The following is a 16387-nucleotide window of genomic DNA, read 5'->3' as shown; positions in this document are numbered from 1 at the left end:
TTCTTTTCAGCGCAGGTACCTGGGTACTGGGAGGGTTTTTGGTTTTTTGTTTTGTTAGGGGTGTGTGTGTGTGGGTGTGTGTGTTTAAATCTAAAGGTAAAAGAATCTTCACAAAAGAGTTATTGGATCATGTAATAGATAACGTTTTGAGTTTTAATTTTTCCAATGGAAAACATTATTAAAATGAAACTTTTGTAAAATATAAAGTCATGATAGAGGAATTTAACTCAGTGAAAGCATCTTGGCTGTGGCCTGAAATCAAATGGTTTAGGTCCATTTTAAAAATATATAGTTTATCTTTTCTCTTTACTGTGGGAGTAAAACATAGAGGCAGCAATTAATTAATGGGGACAAAACTTGCCTATAAGACCAGCTCAGCCACAGGATTCAAATGAGCCCCTGATGTACACTGGACTCAAGTCACTTCAAAGTTGTATACCAGGACCTGAAGTGCCGACTCTGTTTTTCTAAAGATTTAGTCTCGTGTCTACATCAGGGGTTGGCGAACCATGGCACATGGCCAGATCTGGCCTGCTGCCTGTTTTTGTACCACCTGTGAGCTAAGAAGAGTTTTCACATTTTTAAATGATTGAAAAGAGAGAGAGAGAGATCATATTTCATGACAAGTGAAAATTACCTGAAATCCAAATTTTACTGTTCATAAATAAAATTTTACTGGAACACAGCCATTCATTTACATATTGTCTATGGCTTTTTCATCCTAAAAAGGTAGAGTTGAATAGTTGTAACAGAGGCTATATGGCCTGCAGAGTCTAAACTATTTACTATTCGGCCCTTTATAGAAAATGTTTGCCCACCTCTGGTTTAGAAACCAATAATGCTGTAGGCTCTGTCACTCCTACACATCTTCAGTGTGGTGAGTTTTCAGGAACGAGATGCTACAAAGATACACCCATAGTAGCTGAATAGACAGATGGCAAATGCTTATCAAATGCAATTTATTTTCAGGCTTTTTTGGTGATCACCTTCTTTTTCATAATACTGTTTCCATGACATTATTTTTATTTTTGAAAATTTGGGAGCAAATGAATAGAATACAACATAAAATTCATTTATTCCCCACATTAAATCACTTAACATTTGGCTTATTTCCTTTTTGTTTGTATTCTATATGTTGGATTTTTTTTTTTGGCATAAATAGAATATTTTACACAGGTGCTCTTCAGCTTATGATGGGGTTATATCTTGATAAACCCATCAATAAAGTGAATATTATAAGTCAAAAGTTCATTGAATACACCTAACCTACTGAATATCATAGCTTAGCTTAGCCTACCTTAAAACGTGCTCAGAACACTTACATTAGCCCACAGTTGGGCACAATAATTTAACATAAATATGTTTTATAACAAAGTGTTAAATAATCTCATGTAATCTCATGGTTGTATGTGTAATTCATAGAATGGTTTCTAATGAATGTTTATTACTTTTGCACCATCAGTCAAAAAATCATAAATCGAACCATCATAAATTGGGGACCACCTATATTTGTTGTAGATATCACACTTAATTTGCCTTTAATTTTTTGGTGTGCATAATATTTTTGACATAATGGAGTTTTAAATGTTATGTAGTCATTGTATTGACTTTTGTCTTTGCAATTTTTGTTCATCTTTTCGTTTTGAAATTCCTTTTTGCTTTGAAACTTCTTTCCAGTATAAGGATCAGCCAAATATTTCCCTGTATATTTTCTGTGCTTTAAATTATTTTACTATTCACATTTAATGTATGTATCTGTGTAGAATTTATTTTGGTGTGATGTTAATATCAAACAATTTTTTCCTTGTGTGCTTTGCTAATTTTTCTAGTAATTTATGTGAATAAACCCACATTTCTCAGTGGTTTCCTTTGTAATATACAAAAAATTTAGTTTTACCAGAATCTGTTTCAAGGCTTGCTTTTGTGTAATGTTGATGTCTGCCGATTCTTTTTATAGATCACAGTTTTCATTGTTCGCTTTGAAACACCTCATAAGACAAGTTACTCGCCTCTCCCCCTCCCCGTCCCCCCCCCCCATGCTATTTGCCATCTTACTGGTCTCCTTTGACAAAATTTCCTTATGCTGTTTTTTGGGGGTAGGGAGAGAGTACAATAATTTAGTAGGATCAATGGTTTCTTAATTAAAGCAATAAAAACATGTCATCATAACCATTTGGGGGGGAGCTGTAACTTGAGGATATATATTGTTAATTCATTGACTAGGTCTATCAGCATCTCTGAAAATACATTTTAAAAGGTAAAATGAAAACACAGTTCTGTTTCCAACCTCTTAATAGTTTCACATACCTTCAGGTAGTTTTTGTTTTGTTTTGTTCTGTTTTTTGCTTCATCTTCTACCTAGCTGATTTTAGTTGCAGCATTCCGATGGCTTTATAAGTTTTATTCTATGATGATATAGAGACTGCATTTTAGGAATAAAAAAATTATTCCTCAATGAGTGTTTTGATGAGTGTTTTGAAACATCTTGTTTTTATATGTTTTCTCTAAAGGTCAAGTAGAGAGAATAGTCATGAAGGTGATTACTTAAACACGCTTGCATCTATGCAGAAAATTAGATTCATTCATTCATGCAACAAATATTTATAGCACCCCCATTATGAACCAGGCACCAGTGTCATGGGTGCTAAAGATACAGTGGGGAGCAAGGTAAGTATAATGCTTGCCCTGGAGCTTAAATTCCAGTGAGGAACACATATTATCAGTAAACAAAAATATTTAATGTAGTATAGAGTGGAGATAAGTGCTTTCAAATAAAGCAAGGCAGGGCAAAAGAAAGCATATGGCAGAGGTGAGGGTGACACTCTTAGCTAGGGCAATCAGGAGAGGCCTGTGTGGTTAGTTGGTATTTGTACCGACTTGAAAGATATGAGGAGCAGGTTATACCAAAGCCTTCCAGGCAGTGAGAATAGCAAGTGCAAAGGCCCTAAGACAGGTAGAAGATCATCAAGGGGACCAGCATGTTCAAAGAGGAGTGAGTGTGTAGGGGAAGATGAGGTCAGAGAAGTGGCCAAGGGTCAGACTGAAGAGCTGGACTTTCTTTGGTATGATGGGAAGCCATTGAAAGGTTCTGAGCAGGAGAGCAATGTGATTTGGTGTCATTTGAACAGTATCTTTCTGGCTGCTGTAGCAGAAAGTGAATGGCGGTGCCATTCACCGAAAAGACTGAGAAGGCAGCAGATTTGGGGAATGGAGCAAAGGTGGGGCTCAGGAATTGACTTTGAGCATGTTACACTTGAGGTGCCAGTAGGCACTGTAGTAGATTGAATTCTGTCCCCCACAAAACTTACTGAAGCTTGAATTGTGTCCCCCAAGTTTTGGATATTAGAAACTTGGCCTCCACCATGACTGTTAAGAAGGTGGAAGATCCTATTATGGTAAATGAAAGGTGGAACCTTGAAGAGGTGATTAGATTCTAGGACCGTGTGGCAGTGAATGGATTATAATGGTGGGTCCGGGGCATGGTTCTGAAGGCTTTAAAAGGAGAGTGAATGAGGAGGTTGGTCTCTGTTCTCTCTGCTCCACCGTTTTTGCAATGTGATGCCCTGAGTCACTGAAGTCACCACCGGCACCCTGGACTTGTATTCCAAGATGTGTTCCATGGACTTTGGATATTCCAGCCCCAGAAACTAAGCAAATAAATTTTGTTTTCTTTATAAATCACCCAGTCCTGTGTATTTTGTTATAAGCAATAGAAACGGACTAATACTGCCACTTAGGAGATGTTAGTTGGCAGTAGGATAATGCATGAATCTGAAATGCAGAGTGGAGATACAGCATTGGGACTCCTTGGCACAGAGGTTGGTTCAGCACCATAGATAGGCCTGGGTCAGATCACTCGGGGAGAGTATTCATTTCCTAGGGCTGCTGTAACAAATCCCCATGAATTTTGTGGCTTTAGATAACAGAAATTACTGTTTATCACAATTCTGGAGACTGGAAGTCTTAAAATCTGGCAGGTTTTTGCTCCCTGTGGGGCTCTAAGGGAGCATCCATTCTTTGTCTCTGCCAGCTTCTGGTGGCTGCCGGGTTCCTTGGCTTGTAGCCACATCACTTCAATCTCTGCCTCTGTGGTTACATACCTCCTCCTCTTCTGTCTGTCACATCTCCCTTTGCCTCTCTCTTATAGGGACACTTGTCATTGGATTTACATCCCTAACTTAACCACATCTTTTGCCATATAAGGTAATAGTTACTCTTGTATCACATACAGTAATATTCACAGGTTCTAGGGATTAGGGTGTGGACATATCTTTTCAGGGGGCCACCATTTAGCCCCTACAAGCAGTCAGTGTGTTCAGTACGGAGATGATAGCTGTGCGAAAGGCTGCAGAGGGATTCAGAACGTTAGGACCCAGCGTTGACTATTAGACTTGGGAAGACATGAGTTGTTGGTGAATTTGCCACATTGTGTTCAGAGAATGGCACACTTGCATCCATTGTTGTCTCCGATGCTGAACCCAACTTCCAATAGAATGCTCTAGTCCCATTTTAGCTGTAGGATCAGGGGTTGGCTGGGCACAGCAAATGGAAAAACTTATATCATGATTACTCTTTCTTCTTTTCTATTTGAAGTTCTATGTGTGAGTGTGTTGTGTCAATAACATTGTCTCTCCAGACACATTGCCATATGCTCATGGTAGAAATTTTGGAAATTATAATAAAAAAAAATTAAGTGGGCTTTTTTATTTTAAATTTTATCTAAAGTGCTGTTATTTTTTTCCTAGGACTTTTTTGTTTGATTGTTCTTTTTTTTTTTTTTTTTTAATTGAGCTCTGAGGCTTTTTTAAGAACATCACTTAATTAAATGGTGTTATTGCTTAGAATTAGGCAAAGGGTAATGTCAACACAATGTCACGCTGTGCCTTCTGGGTTGGGTCTAGGTGATGTGAATGGCTAGACATGTGGCCCACCATAAAGCTGCCTAGTTGACGGAGAGGAGACCTTTTCAGATAGAGGGGGCTGTTCTGGTAGGGAATGCCGGTAGATCCATCCCGCTTGCAGAACATCCAGAAAACATGGAAACATGCTTTCAGGGGCCACTGTTCTCCATTTGTCTCCTGTTTCCATGACACACTCATAGGGAGGAGTCCTTGCACAGATGTTAAGGTAAAGGAAGTGATAAAAATTCTTCAAATTTCAGAAAGCTAATAATAGAATCATGCTAATGTCATGTTGATAGTTTGCATTTTTATAACATCTCCATTACATTTGTGAAAGATCGGATTCAGGGAGAACAGTTCTGGGTCACATGAGTTTAAAGGAAAAATCATTAGATTCATCTTGGTCTAAAACAGGTAGATTGAGATCAAGAGGAGGAACACAGGGACGGCACTGAGAGTGCTGTAATGTGGCTCTGTGAGTAGATTCAGGGGTAAAATCCCTTCACCATCTCCTCTAGATCCCAAATTAGCACCTGTAAGATTGTGATAGTAGATTACGATCGGGTGTTTCTTGCTTTGATTTAAGCAGCTCTCTCTGGAGAAAGAGCCCACCGAGCTCCTTAACTAATCAAGATTTCCTCTTGAAGCTTTGACGAAGCCATTTTCATTTCCTATTATTCAAATTGCCTGGATTTTATGTGTTCAGTAAATGGATATTGGGAAATATAAACCTCATAAAGATGCCAAATTAATTCTAGGCATTTAAGACCAATATTAGTAGGTGGAACATGTTGTTAGGGGATAGTAGGTCAATATTTTTAGGGAGTTGGGTAAAAGCAGGGAGGAATACATTCTTATTTTATGATTCTGAAACTCAGAACCTGAACTGCTAACAGAAATTGAGATCAGTACTCTTATCCCACTTTTGACTCCTTTTATTTTGCTTTGCCAGAAGTCCAGATGAGAAAAAGCTCCTAAAAGTGGAAGTAAGGAAACTTGTTATATAAGCCAAATCACTTGTTAATATGTGCTATATCAAAGGCTGAGAATGAGTTTTAGAATTTAAAGTTGATTGCGTTTGTCTTCCAATCAAGCCAAAGTTGTTGAGAATGCCATACTGTTTTAGAGGACATATTTGGTGTCTTCGGGGACTTGAGGCTACTAAATTATTAACAGCTGTCAGAATGGAATAAAACAAATGTATTTGGAGTTCAGTTCTTTGCAGTGAGAAAATTTGTGGATTTCCTGGTTCAGCCCGTCTGATGAGAAAAATAACTCACACATATGTTAGCTGGTTGCACAGGATAATTTTGCCAAAGAATATGAAATAGATGAGAATGAAGATTAATTTAAAAGGCTGTATCATCAAATAAAAAAATAGACAAATAAAGGATGAAATGGCAAGGCTTCAGATTTGTGAGGCAGTGTATACAGCATGATCTTTAAGAGCATGTCCTCAGAGCCAACTGCCTGGATATGAATCCCAGCTTTGACCCTTATTAGCGATGTGATCTTTGACAAGTTGCACAAAATCTCTGAGCCTCACTTTTCTGATCTGTAAAATGGATATTAGTGCCTTAGAAGTTCTAAGTATGTAGGACATGTTAAGCTCTTCCATACAGTGTAATTTCTTCCTTTCTCTTTCTCTCTTTCTTTTTTCTTTCTTTCTTTTTTCTTTCTTCCTTCCTTCCTTCCTTCTTTCCTTCCTTCCTTCCTTCCTTCCTTCCTTTCTTTCTTTCCTTTCCTTTCCTTCCTTCCTTCCTTCCTTCCATCCATCTTTCCTTCCTTCCTTCTTTCTCTCCTCCCTCCCTCCGTCCTTTCCTTCCCTCTCTCCCTCTTTTTTTCTATTCCTGTTGATCTTCCTTTAAAGTGCTTCTTTTATTGTAAGTGCTATGTAGATGTTTGCTGTTACTATTAATTGGGTTGTAAATCAAAGGTATTATATTGAGCCTATGAGCTCAAGAATTTTTTGAGCTCCACACAGCCTGTTCTATTTCTCACTGTACACTCCCACAGTTAGTATAAATAAGTTAAATGCTTTTGTAATTCCAGGTGCTTCATGTTTTCTACAGGGCACAGGACTGCTGCTAAAACAAATGGTATTTATGGGCAAAGAAAAAGGTGCCCTTTCCTCTGGGCAGCTACAGCTCCATGTCAGTGCACCTATTTTGGCAAGCAGAGCGTGGGCTGAACTTCATTCCCCACACACTCGCTGGGCTAGGTGTGCAGTATCAGTCTGCACAGCCAGGCGGGGCCCCGACTGGCATTTTACTCCCAGAAGGAAACCTGGCCCAGGGGACTCAGATCTCACACTCCAGGTGAATTCTGTTGTTGGGACTGGATTTCTAGTAATAGTTCCACTTACTGCCTTGATATTTTTGCCCTTCCCTGGCTGCTCTTAAAGGGTGAGGTGGTGTGTCAAGCCCCGTCACTCAAAGGCCTAAGTATGAGATGGAATCAGCAGGCATGTTGTCAAGTCCTCAGCCAAATGGATGCTTTTAAACCCTGGGATTGGTTGAGATCACGTATGAGTAGTGAAAGGAATAAGAAGACAAGAGAACCCAGGACTGAACCCTAAGGACCTCAAACATTCAGAGATGACCTGAAAGTATAAGAGTGTGGGCAAAGGAGACTGAAAAGGAGAGTTGCAGTTGTCTCCAAGGCAAGAGAGGAGAGAGACATAAAACCAAGGCCTATGCTTTGTGAATAGCTCTGGGGGTTAATTGGTTGTGAAAATCATTAGAATAATTCATGAACAACTGGAAAGTAATGCTAACGTTTCTATCAACCTCCTATCTCACAGGTAAAAGCCTCTGATGCAGATGCAGGACTCTATGGCTTTGTTGAGTATTTTCTTTATGATGGATTCCACAGCTATGAAGCACCACGAACATTCGGGATTGACCCACACGATGGGAGGATCTGTGTTTCTCAAGATATCGACAGGGAAAGGGATCCCGCCACCTATGATCTCCTGGTGAAAGCTAAGGATGGGGTAGGTCTTCACGTATGAAATTTCAAACATAGTTACCAGTGAACCACGGTGTACACATCATAGAGTACCAATGGTGATCAGCAATTGGCTGGACTTGTTTTATATATGACCACCTCTTTCTTTTGCTGGATTTTTTGAAGCAAATACCAGAAGTTATATCATTTCATCCATAAATAATTCAATAATATCTCTAACAGATAATGACTTTTAAAAAACATAACTACAGTACATTAACAATAATTCTTTAAAAACATCTAATATTCATTCTATATTAAAATTTCTGGATTATCTAAGCATGGTTTTTAATAGTTGGTTTGTTCAAATCACGGACCAAATAAGTCTACAAATTGATTTGATTGATATTTCCCTTAAGTTTCAATCTGTAACAGCCAGCTCTCCTCTTACCTTTTCTCCTACGGCTTTTTAAAAAGAAATCAGGTCATTCGTCCTGTAAATCCTCCACATGTGAATGTTGCTGATTACATCCTTGGGATTCATTTAATGTGTTTTTCTATCCCTTCTTTTTTTCATATAAACTGGCATTTAGAGCCAGAGACTTGATTAGTTGCGGGTCACTTAGGTGATGTATGTGTGCGTCTTGTATCATTCTTTCCTTACTGCACCAGAGTGTCACCGTTATCATGAATCATGTTACCGTACGCGCATGTGTGTGCTTGTGGGCACCCTCTTTTTGACCTATTTGTCTACCTTATTGCCAGCAACATACTCTCTTAAATATTTCACCTTTTTAATACATTATGATGTACATGGTGCATTTTAGCTTTGTTCTTATTCAAGATTGCCTTGACTGTTCCTGATCACTTACATTTCCAAATACATTTTAAAAACAACTTATTTGATTTCTGTTAAATTACAGCAAAGATAGCCTACTCTATACACACTGTTTTGCACTTTGATTTTTTCACTTATTTTCTTTTGGATACTTGACTTTCTTTTTCATTTAGTATATTTTGGAGACTTTCCTTGTTTCTTTTTTATCTGCATATTATTTCTTTATGTAGATAGATATGCTAATGCCTCCTTGGTCTAATCTTTCTCTCTTGAAGAAAAAAATGAGTCTAAATATATTTATTAAGAATAAACATATAGTAGCTAACTAGAAAATAAAGTCATTTATATTTAATAAAATATCCATGATCTATTTAGTTAGATTATTGTCAACGCCTTACTATATAGTTTCAGGATTCTATGTAAGCCCAATATATGCACACACAAATAGTAATCCAAGGATTTAGAAGTGTATTCTTGATAGATTTTGAGACAATTATAATGGCCCTAGAATTGAATAACCAGTTTAAATCCAAAAACTGAAGTAGTCAAACATCTGTTTCTAATTAGTTGGTTTCAGATAATTTTGTAATAGTGCACATAGAAATTATTATTATACAAATAAGATTATTTGATGCCAGAAATTTTTAACCCCCAAAAGCAGTACATTGATTAGGAGCATTGACAGTGAAATAAAAAAAAAAAAAATCAACCCAGGTATTTAATTTAAACCCCCTCGCTTACTTCTGTTTCCGTATTGAACCTAATGTACAGACTTACCTTATGAAAAATGCTTTCTCTTTTTCTCTATTGCATCGTTCAAGTGCATCTTAGCCACACCATCACTCCATTAAGCTTTCCCACTCTGAACAAACAGGATGCATTTCCCCCCCAACCAAAAGATACTTTATTTTAAAGATAACTAAGAAAATGTTTGCAAACTGACTTGTGGGCAGCTTTGGCTTATTTTTAAAAATCCAAGAAGAGATGATCTCTAGATTGATAATATTTGGTGAATCAAAACATCCTTTTATAAAAACTCCTTGTTTTGTGGAAGAAAAGCCCTCCAAAAAAGCACAACATATTCCCATGTTATTAGAATAAAAATTTACTTCCTTTGGGTTCTCCATATTCAAAGCCTCACCGTCCTTTTCAGGTGATCTCATCCTAAGCCTAGCTCTGGCACAGACTGGGAGCTGTTTAGTATCTAGTGCTGAGGAGATTAGGGCAGGCAGATAGTGTGAGAGACTGATAAAGGAGGTGGTTGGGGGTGTGAGCTCTGGAATGGCTGGTTTGCATTTGAACAGCAAGTTCCTGGCCAGTTGTTTACTGTCTCTAGGAAGTGGCTACCCAGGGAGAGGCAGTCCCTCCAGGGTCAGCAAGCCCGCAGATGTCAAAGCATCTGAACACAGGTAGTAAAGACTTGGTTGATACCCTGCCCTGGTCAAGAGTCCCCATGAAGAGGAAGACAAAGGGACTTACCAGGATTCCTGGTATACTTAGGGCTATACCAAAGAAAATCTTTGCAGCTACCTCATTACTACTCCAATTCATTGTAAATAATACTCAGTGATACTGAGGGAATTCACTAGTCAGTTTAACATTTGTCCCAGTGTAGCATCTTAAATCATCACAGGAAGTTTTTGTGTTGGCACAGGCAGGTGACTTTCAGCACTTGCTTCTCCTTTGCATTAGGCCCCGCGTTGGCCCCGGCGGGCTTCACCCCACACTGCTCAAGTTTCGGCAGTGAGTCCATGTCCAGTGGGCGCTCTTCCTCTTCATCCTCGTCTTCATTTCCACTTTCTGCATCCTCGACTTCATCTCTCTCCTCTTCTGAGTCTGTTTCTTTCAGATGCACTTGAGTTTCTGCATCCATCTCCACCACAATCTTCCATTCTTCTGTCTTGTGGAGATCAAGACATGAAATGTCATGGAGGGAGAACTGGCAGTCCCATTTCAGACTTGCACCATAGAGCAGCCAGTGCTGCGTGGCCGGCATGGCGCTGGAGTGAGACTTGGCCGTATCAGAGGCCACGCTTCCTCAGAACTGTCATCATCCTTCCCCTAGCCTGGGGCAGAGGGCACGGTTTAACGGTGATCTCCATCCCATCCTCTGCGACCACCACCTTGGCCATCTCCGGGGACCCCTGAGTGCCATCCTCCCCACATTCCCACTTGGTGTCTATCCCCTTTGGGCTCCACTTTTTTTCCTTGCCTACATCGTCTCTTCTCTGACCTAGGTTCCTTTGGTTGTCCTACAAACCAGCAGTGCTTGTGGCATCATGGAAGTATAGGTCATTAAAGAAGTTGCCCTCCAGACTCCCTTCCTCATCACAGACACCCTCAAAGAGCCACGTCTGACAACTCAGGGCGACAGCCACCAAAAAACCAAACCTTAATCCCAGTGCACGCTCATGTGCCGTCTCCCCCTTCCTCAGAGAAGGAGCGTATCTGAATGCAGGGAGTGTTTGTCTCCATCTTTCTTTATTGCTTCCAGTGGCCTCCACAGATATTCACGCTGCTCTGGAGTGTGACGAACATTTGACAGCCCAGTCTGGGTGTGAGCCCAGCCCCTTAGATGGACAGCTTGCTCCACATGAATGTGCTCTGGTTAAAGGTATAAATGTCATTGTGACAGAGGTAAGCACTTGCACTCTCGTGGAAACCACCAGAAAGAATTAGCTGTGTCTTCCAAGTTACCATCCGATGTCCACTCTGTCCCTAAAGCAGCCACAGTTGATTTGACTTGCTCTCAGGTCTTGGTGGCCCAAGGCCAGACCCAGAGATACTTGTAGTGGTGGCACTGCTCTCCATTAGGAAAAGCACACTCCCCTGCAAAGGCCCACAGCTTTCTGTCGCTTTGAGGCACCACCACAGCTTGAGAGCACAGCACCTGGGAGGATTGGGAATTTCGACTTTAGTCCAGGTGTCCTTGCTGATATTATGGATATGGAGCTTGTTATATAAACAGGGTTTTTTTGGCCATTGAAATATTTGCCTCTGAAAAATACCAATTCATTGTTCTGAGAATGAGCAGAGAAGGACACTTTTAACCTTGTTGAAGGTGGGGAACACAATGTTTCTACAATCTGAGTGTTTTTAGCATCTAGTGTCTGGAAATCAGTTAGCAGAGCTTCAAGGTTTCCTCCTCCCCTGAATGCTTGAACACTGTCTCCATTTTGGTGGCCGTCTTCTCCTTCTTGCCCATCTTGTGAGTATGAAGTCACATGGAGACCCAGGGAGGGAGTTGCATGCAGGAGCCCTCGTGGAAGCAGCTCCTCATGGGAGGCATTTTAAAAGACAAATTCTAGAAGAGTCCCCCACTACCCCCCTCATAATAGGCTTTTAACAGCTTCCGAACCTTCACCCTGTTTGGACCTAACACTGCCTCCTGTGTTCCTCGTGTTTGCCTTAGAATGCTCAGAAAGCAAGCAACTCATGTGTATTTATGTGTGTGTGTGCACACACGTATATAAATATATATATACATACATACAAATATAAAGTTATCCGGTGTGCAGTGTTTATTCTGTTGATTTTATAATCTTCATGAATTTTTTCTGTGATAAACTGTGAGTTTCTACAGGTAACATAGGCATCTGTCATAATTATTCTGTGCAATATCTATTAGCACCTTATGTCCCTCAGAAACACATAATCAAAAAGATTGGTAAAGATGAAAATAACAGTGTTGGTAATGACTCAGTAGCTGCCCCTGAAAACAATCTAGACTGCATCTAAAGAATACCTCAGACAAAATTTTTAGGTTCAAGATGTTGGATTCCAGGCCATAATGAATTTATTTAAAATAATAAACCGCACATTAACAGAAGTCCTTTAACTTTACGTAATTACCTTGACAATCTATGGTTTTTCCTCTGATCCTTTCTTTTTCTAATAATTGTCCTGAAAGCTGTTTGGAAGGAAATTTGCTAAGAACCCATTTGCTGCTGGTTATTAACAGATTTCTATCTGTCAGTAGAAGAATTTTTCTTATAAAATACCCTAGACGTTCTGGGCTTCTTTGCCACTGCCCTATTTATCCTTGTGATGACTATAAGTATTTTTTTTAACTCAATCACTTCTCATGCTCTATCTCCTGGTGTTACTTCTGAATCATTCCATTTTTGCTGCTACTGCTGCTGCTATTTATCTCATACCCAGAAGCCGTGAGGATGCAATAAAATTATATAATGGGACCAAATAATTGGATTATATTGGCAATTAAGTGGTTTTTCACAATAAAGCTCTGTGATTTCATTATTCCATGCTTATATCTAATTTCTTGGTTTCTTTTCCCATTCATTTTCACCAAGTGGATCTTTCATTTTTGGTGTATATGTTTATTAGCATTTTCTCTATTTTACATACATCCTGAATTCTTTATTTTTCCATTTTTTATTGTGGTAAGACATATGTAACATAAGGATTGCCATTTCAAGCATATTTAAACATGCAATTGTGTGGACTTAATCACATTCACAGTGCTGTGAGACTGCTACCTCTAGCTATTTCCAATTTTTTTTCATCATCCTGAACGTAGACTCTGTACCCAGTAAGCAATAACTTCTCACTATTCCTTCCCCCACCCGTTTCTGTAAACCTCCAATCTACTTCTGCCTCTGAAATTTTTCTTCTTTTTAATTTATTTTTTCTTAATTGACCCATGGTAATTGTTTATATTTGTGGAGTAAGATGTGATATTTGGGTACATTTATGCAGTGTGCAATGATCATGTCAGGATATTTGGCATAACCGTCATCTCAAACATTGGTCACCTCTTCGTGTTGGGAACATTGAACATCATCTAACTAGCAGCTTGAAGGTATACAGTAATTTGTTGTTGACTGCAGGCTCCCTACGTTGCTATTGCACACTGTATTTTATTCTTCCTCTCTTTCTACAATTTTGTATCTATTGACCACTCTCTCTTGATCCTCCTATCTCACCTCCCCTTACTAGTCTCTAGTAAATACTCTTCTGATCTCTGTTTCTATGAGATCAACATTTTTTGGCTTCCACGTGAATGAGAACATATGGTATTTCTCTTTCTGTGCCTAGTTTATCTCACATAATTTTCTCCAAGCTTATCCATGTTGCTGCAAATGGCAGAATGTCATTCTTTTTTATGGCTGAATAGCATTACAGTGTGTATGTATGCCACAGTTTCTTTATCCAATCATCCATTGATGGACATTTAGGTTGGTTCCAACTCTTGGCTATGGTGAATAGAACTGCGATAAGCATGGGAGTGCAGGTATCTCTTTGACTTATTGTTTTCTTTTGGATATATACACAGTAGTGGGATTGCTGGGTCATATGATAGCTCTATCTGTAGTTGTTTGAGAAACCTCTGTACTGTTTTCTATAATGGCTATATTAATTTGCATTCCCACCAAAAATGTAAAACAGTTCCCCTTTCTCTGCATCCTTGTGAGCATTTGTTATTTTCTGCCTTTTTTTATAATAGCCACTCTAACTGGGGTGAGATGATATCTCAGCGTGGTTTTGATTTTCATTTCTCTGATGATTAGTGATGCTGAGCAATTTTTTCCATTTACCCACTGGCCATTTGTATGTCTTCTTTTGAGAGATGTCTATTCAGCTCATTTGCCCATTTGTTAATTGGGTTATTTGTTTTTCTACTATTGAGTTGTTTGAGCTCTTTGTATATTCTGGATAGCAATCCCTTGTCAGATGCGTAGTTTGCAAACATTTTCTCCCATTTTGCAGGTTGTCTTTTCACTCTGGTGATTGTTTCCTTTGACATGCAGAAGCTTTTCAGTTTGATATAATCCCATGTGTTTATTTTTGCTTTTGTTGCCTGTGCATTAGAAGCCTTATTCATAAAATCTTTGCCCAGTCCTATGTCCTGAAGTGTCTCCTCTGTGTTTCCTTCTAGAAGTTTTATAGTTTTGGATCTTACATTTACATCTTTAATCTATTTTGTGTTGACTTTTTTATATGATGAGAGGTATGGGTCTAGTTTCATTCTCCTGTGTACAGATATCTAACTTTCCCAGCACCATTTATTGAAGAGACTGTCCTTTCCCCGATGTATGTTCTTGGTTCCTTTGTCAAATACTGTTACATCTTGAATTCTGTAGCTGAAATACGTGCCTGACATAAAGCTACTTCAACTCTATCTCAGCCCTCTAAGCTTAAGGGAGGATCTTGTCAGGCCAACAATATAGAAATAAGTTGACTTAACTTTCCACCATTGCATATGTTTATGATAAAAGTCGGCGATTGAAGTTGTGCTACGTGGTTTGTGTATAATGCGGACGGATCCCAAGAAGCAGACCTGCTTAGTAAAAGAGCACAGCATTTTAATTTTAATAGATACGTTCTCACGTTTTAAAAAGTATTCAAGGGCTTATTCTATTTGTTATTTCACTGATTACCACCTCCACCTGTTCCAGGAATGAGCAGCTCCCAGTAGCCCCATGTTTTCTAGCTAACTTGTCTGGACCACGTTTCACACTGATTGTTCACGATTCTTTCATGTACTACTAGAGTTAATCCTGAAATGTCTTAAATACCACTTTCCCTCACTCTCATCCCTACCACTTTAAGCCTCGCAGCCATCCATTATTATCCATATTCTCATTGCCACCCTGCTCGCTTCCTCCCTTCATTGGAGTCAGTTTCCTGCTCACCTTCTTTGCCCTTCCAAACTCTTCTGCCATGTCCTCATGGTCTGTCATTTGGCAAACTCCCTTAAACACTCAGCCTGGTCTCTGATTGTTCCTTTTTCTTCTTGTCCTGTTTAAAAACAGCCTGTGCCCCTGAGGATACCAATTCTTTCCCGGCCCTGTCACAGGGAAGCCCTGTTTCACTAAGGTGGGTGTTCTCCCTGTCGCTCAGGGCAGCATCCAAATCATTCCTACTCCTTTCTCCGTCCAAAACCAATTTGCTTTGGAAATTCCTGCTGTCAGACTATACCATAGACACCCCATTGTTGCTATCGTGTTTTAAACCTCATCACTTAGGACGTTTGCACCCTGCTCACAGTCTTCCTCTTGACCACTGTCCCCTCCCCACTCTCAGAGACTTCAATATCCATTTGTTGAACCATCTGACACTCTGAATCTCTCAGTCTCTTGACTTTCTTATTTCCAAGGATCATCATCAGTAATTGTACAACCTCTGAAATCTTGATTTCAAGCCTGCGATATTCTGATCAGCATTTTTATCTTTCTATCTCACCGTAGTGCCTACACTCCAGTGATAATTCTTCTCCCATGTTAACATCACTGTCGTTTGTTAACATCAAAGTCGTTCAGTTGCAAACTACCTTCAACTCCCCCACTCGATAGAACTGTCTTGGTAAAACCCCAGCCCTGTCTAAACTTGACACTTGGCCTTTTCTGCACTTGCACCTCAGCTCCTGAATGTGCCTGGGAAAAAGAATACATCTGCTTGAAAGAGAGATTTCTTACCTTCCTGCCGCCAACTCTACTAATCAACCAGTATATTAGCTCACACTCTGTGCCTTCTTTTTTTTGTTTGTTTTTAAAAATGTTACACAGTATAAAAAGTTTATTGATATAGTTTTGGATTTCACATTGCAAGTAACTTTAAGAAACTATCATAAAATTGTTTGGGTATAGGATCAAAAAGAACATGCATAATTATATAAAAGTGCTATTAAAATACTTCTCCATTTTCAAAATAGTGATCTATGTGATGCTTCATTTTT

At 39.3% G+C, this 16387-nt stretch overlaps 1 protein-coding gene across 2 annotated transcripts in view; it reads left to right on the top strand.

Annotated features, from left to right (window-relative positions):
- DCHS2 (dachsous cadherin-related 2) overlaps positions 1-16387 on the top strand; it is a 220318-nt gene that overhangs the window by 103876 nt on the left and 100055 nt on the right. The window contains exon 2 of one of the 2 annotated variants that reach the window (XM_063107351.1): positions 7705-7896. The exons of the other annotated variant lie outside the window; for it this stretch is intronic. Within the exon in view, the coding sequence (XP_062963421.1) occupies positions 7705-7896 (192 nt within the window). The remainder of the gene's footprint in view (positions 1-7704; positions 7897-16387) is intronic. 2 annotated transcript variants of the gene reach the window in all.

This window comes from Cynocephalus volans, chromosome 9 (assembly GCF_027409185.1).
Source record: "Cynocephalus volans isolate mCynVol1 chromosome 9, mCynVol1.pri, whole genome shotgun sequence".
NCBI lineage: Eukaryota > Metazoa > Chordata > Mammalia > Dermoptera > Cynocephalidae > Cynocephalus > Cynocephalus volans.
Note: the sequence above shows the minus strand (reverse complement) of the source record. Positions and strands in the feature narration are given on the sequence as shown.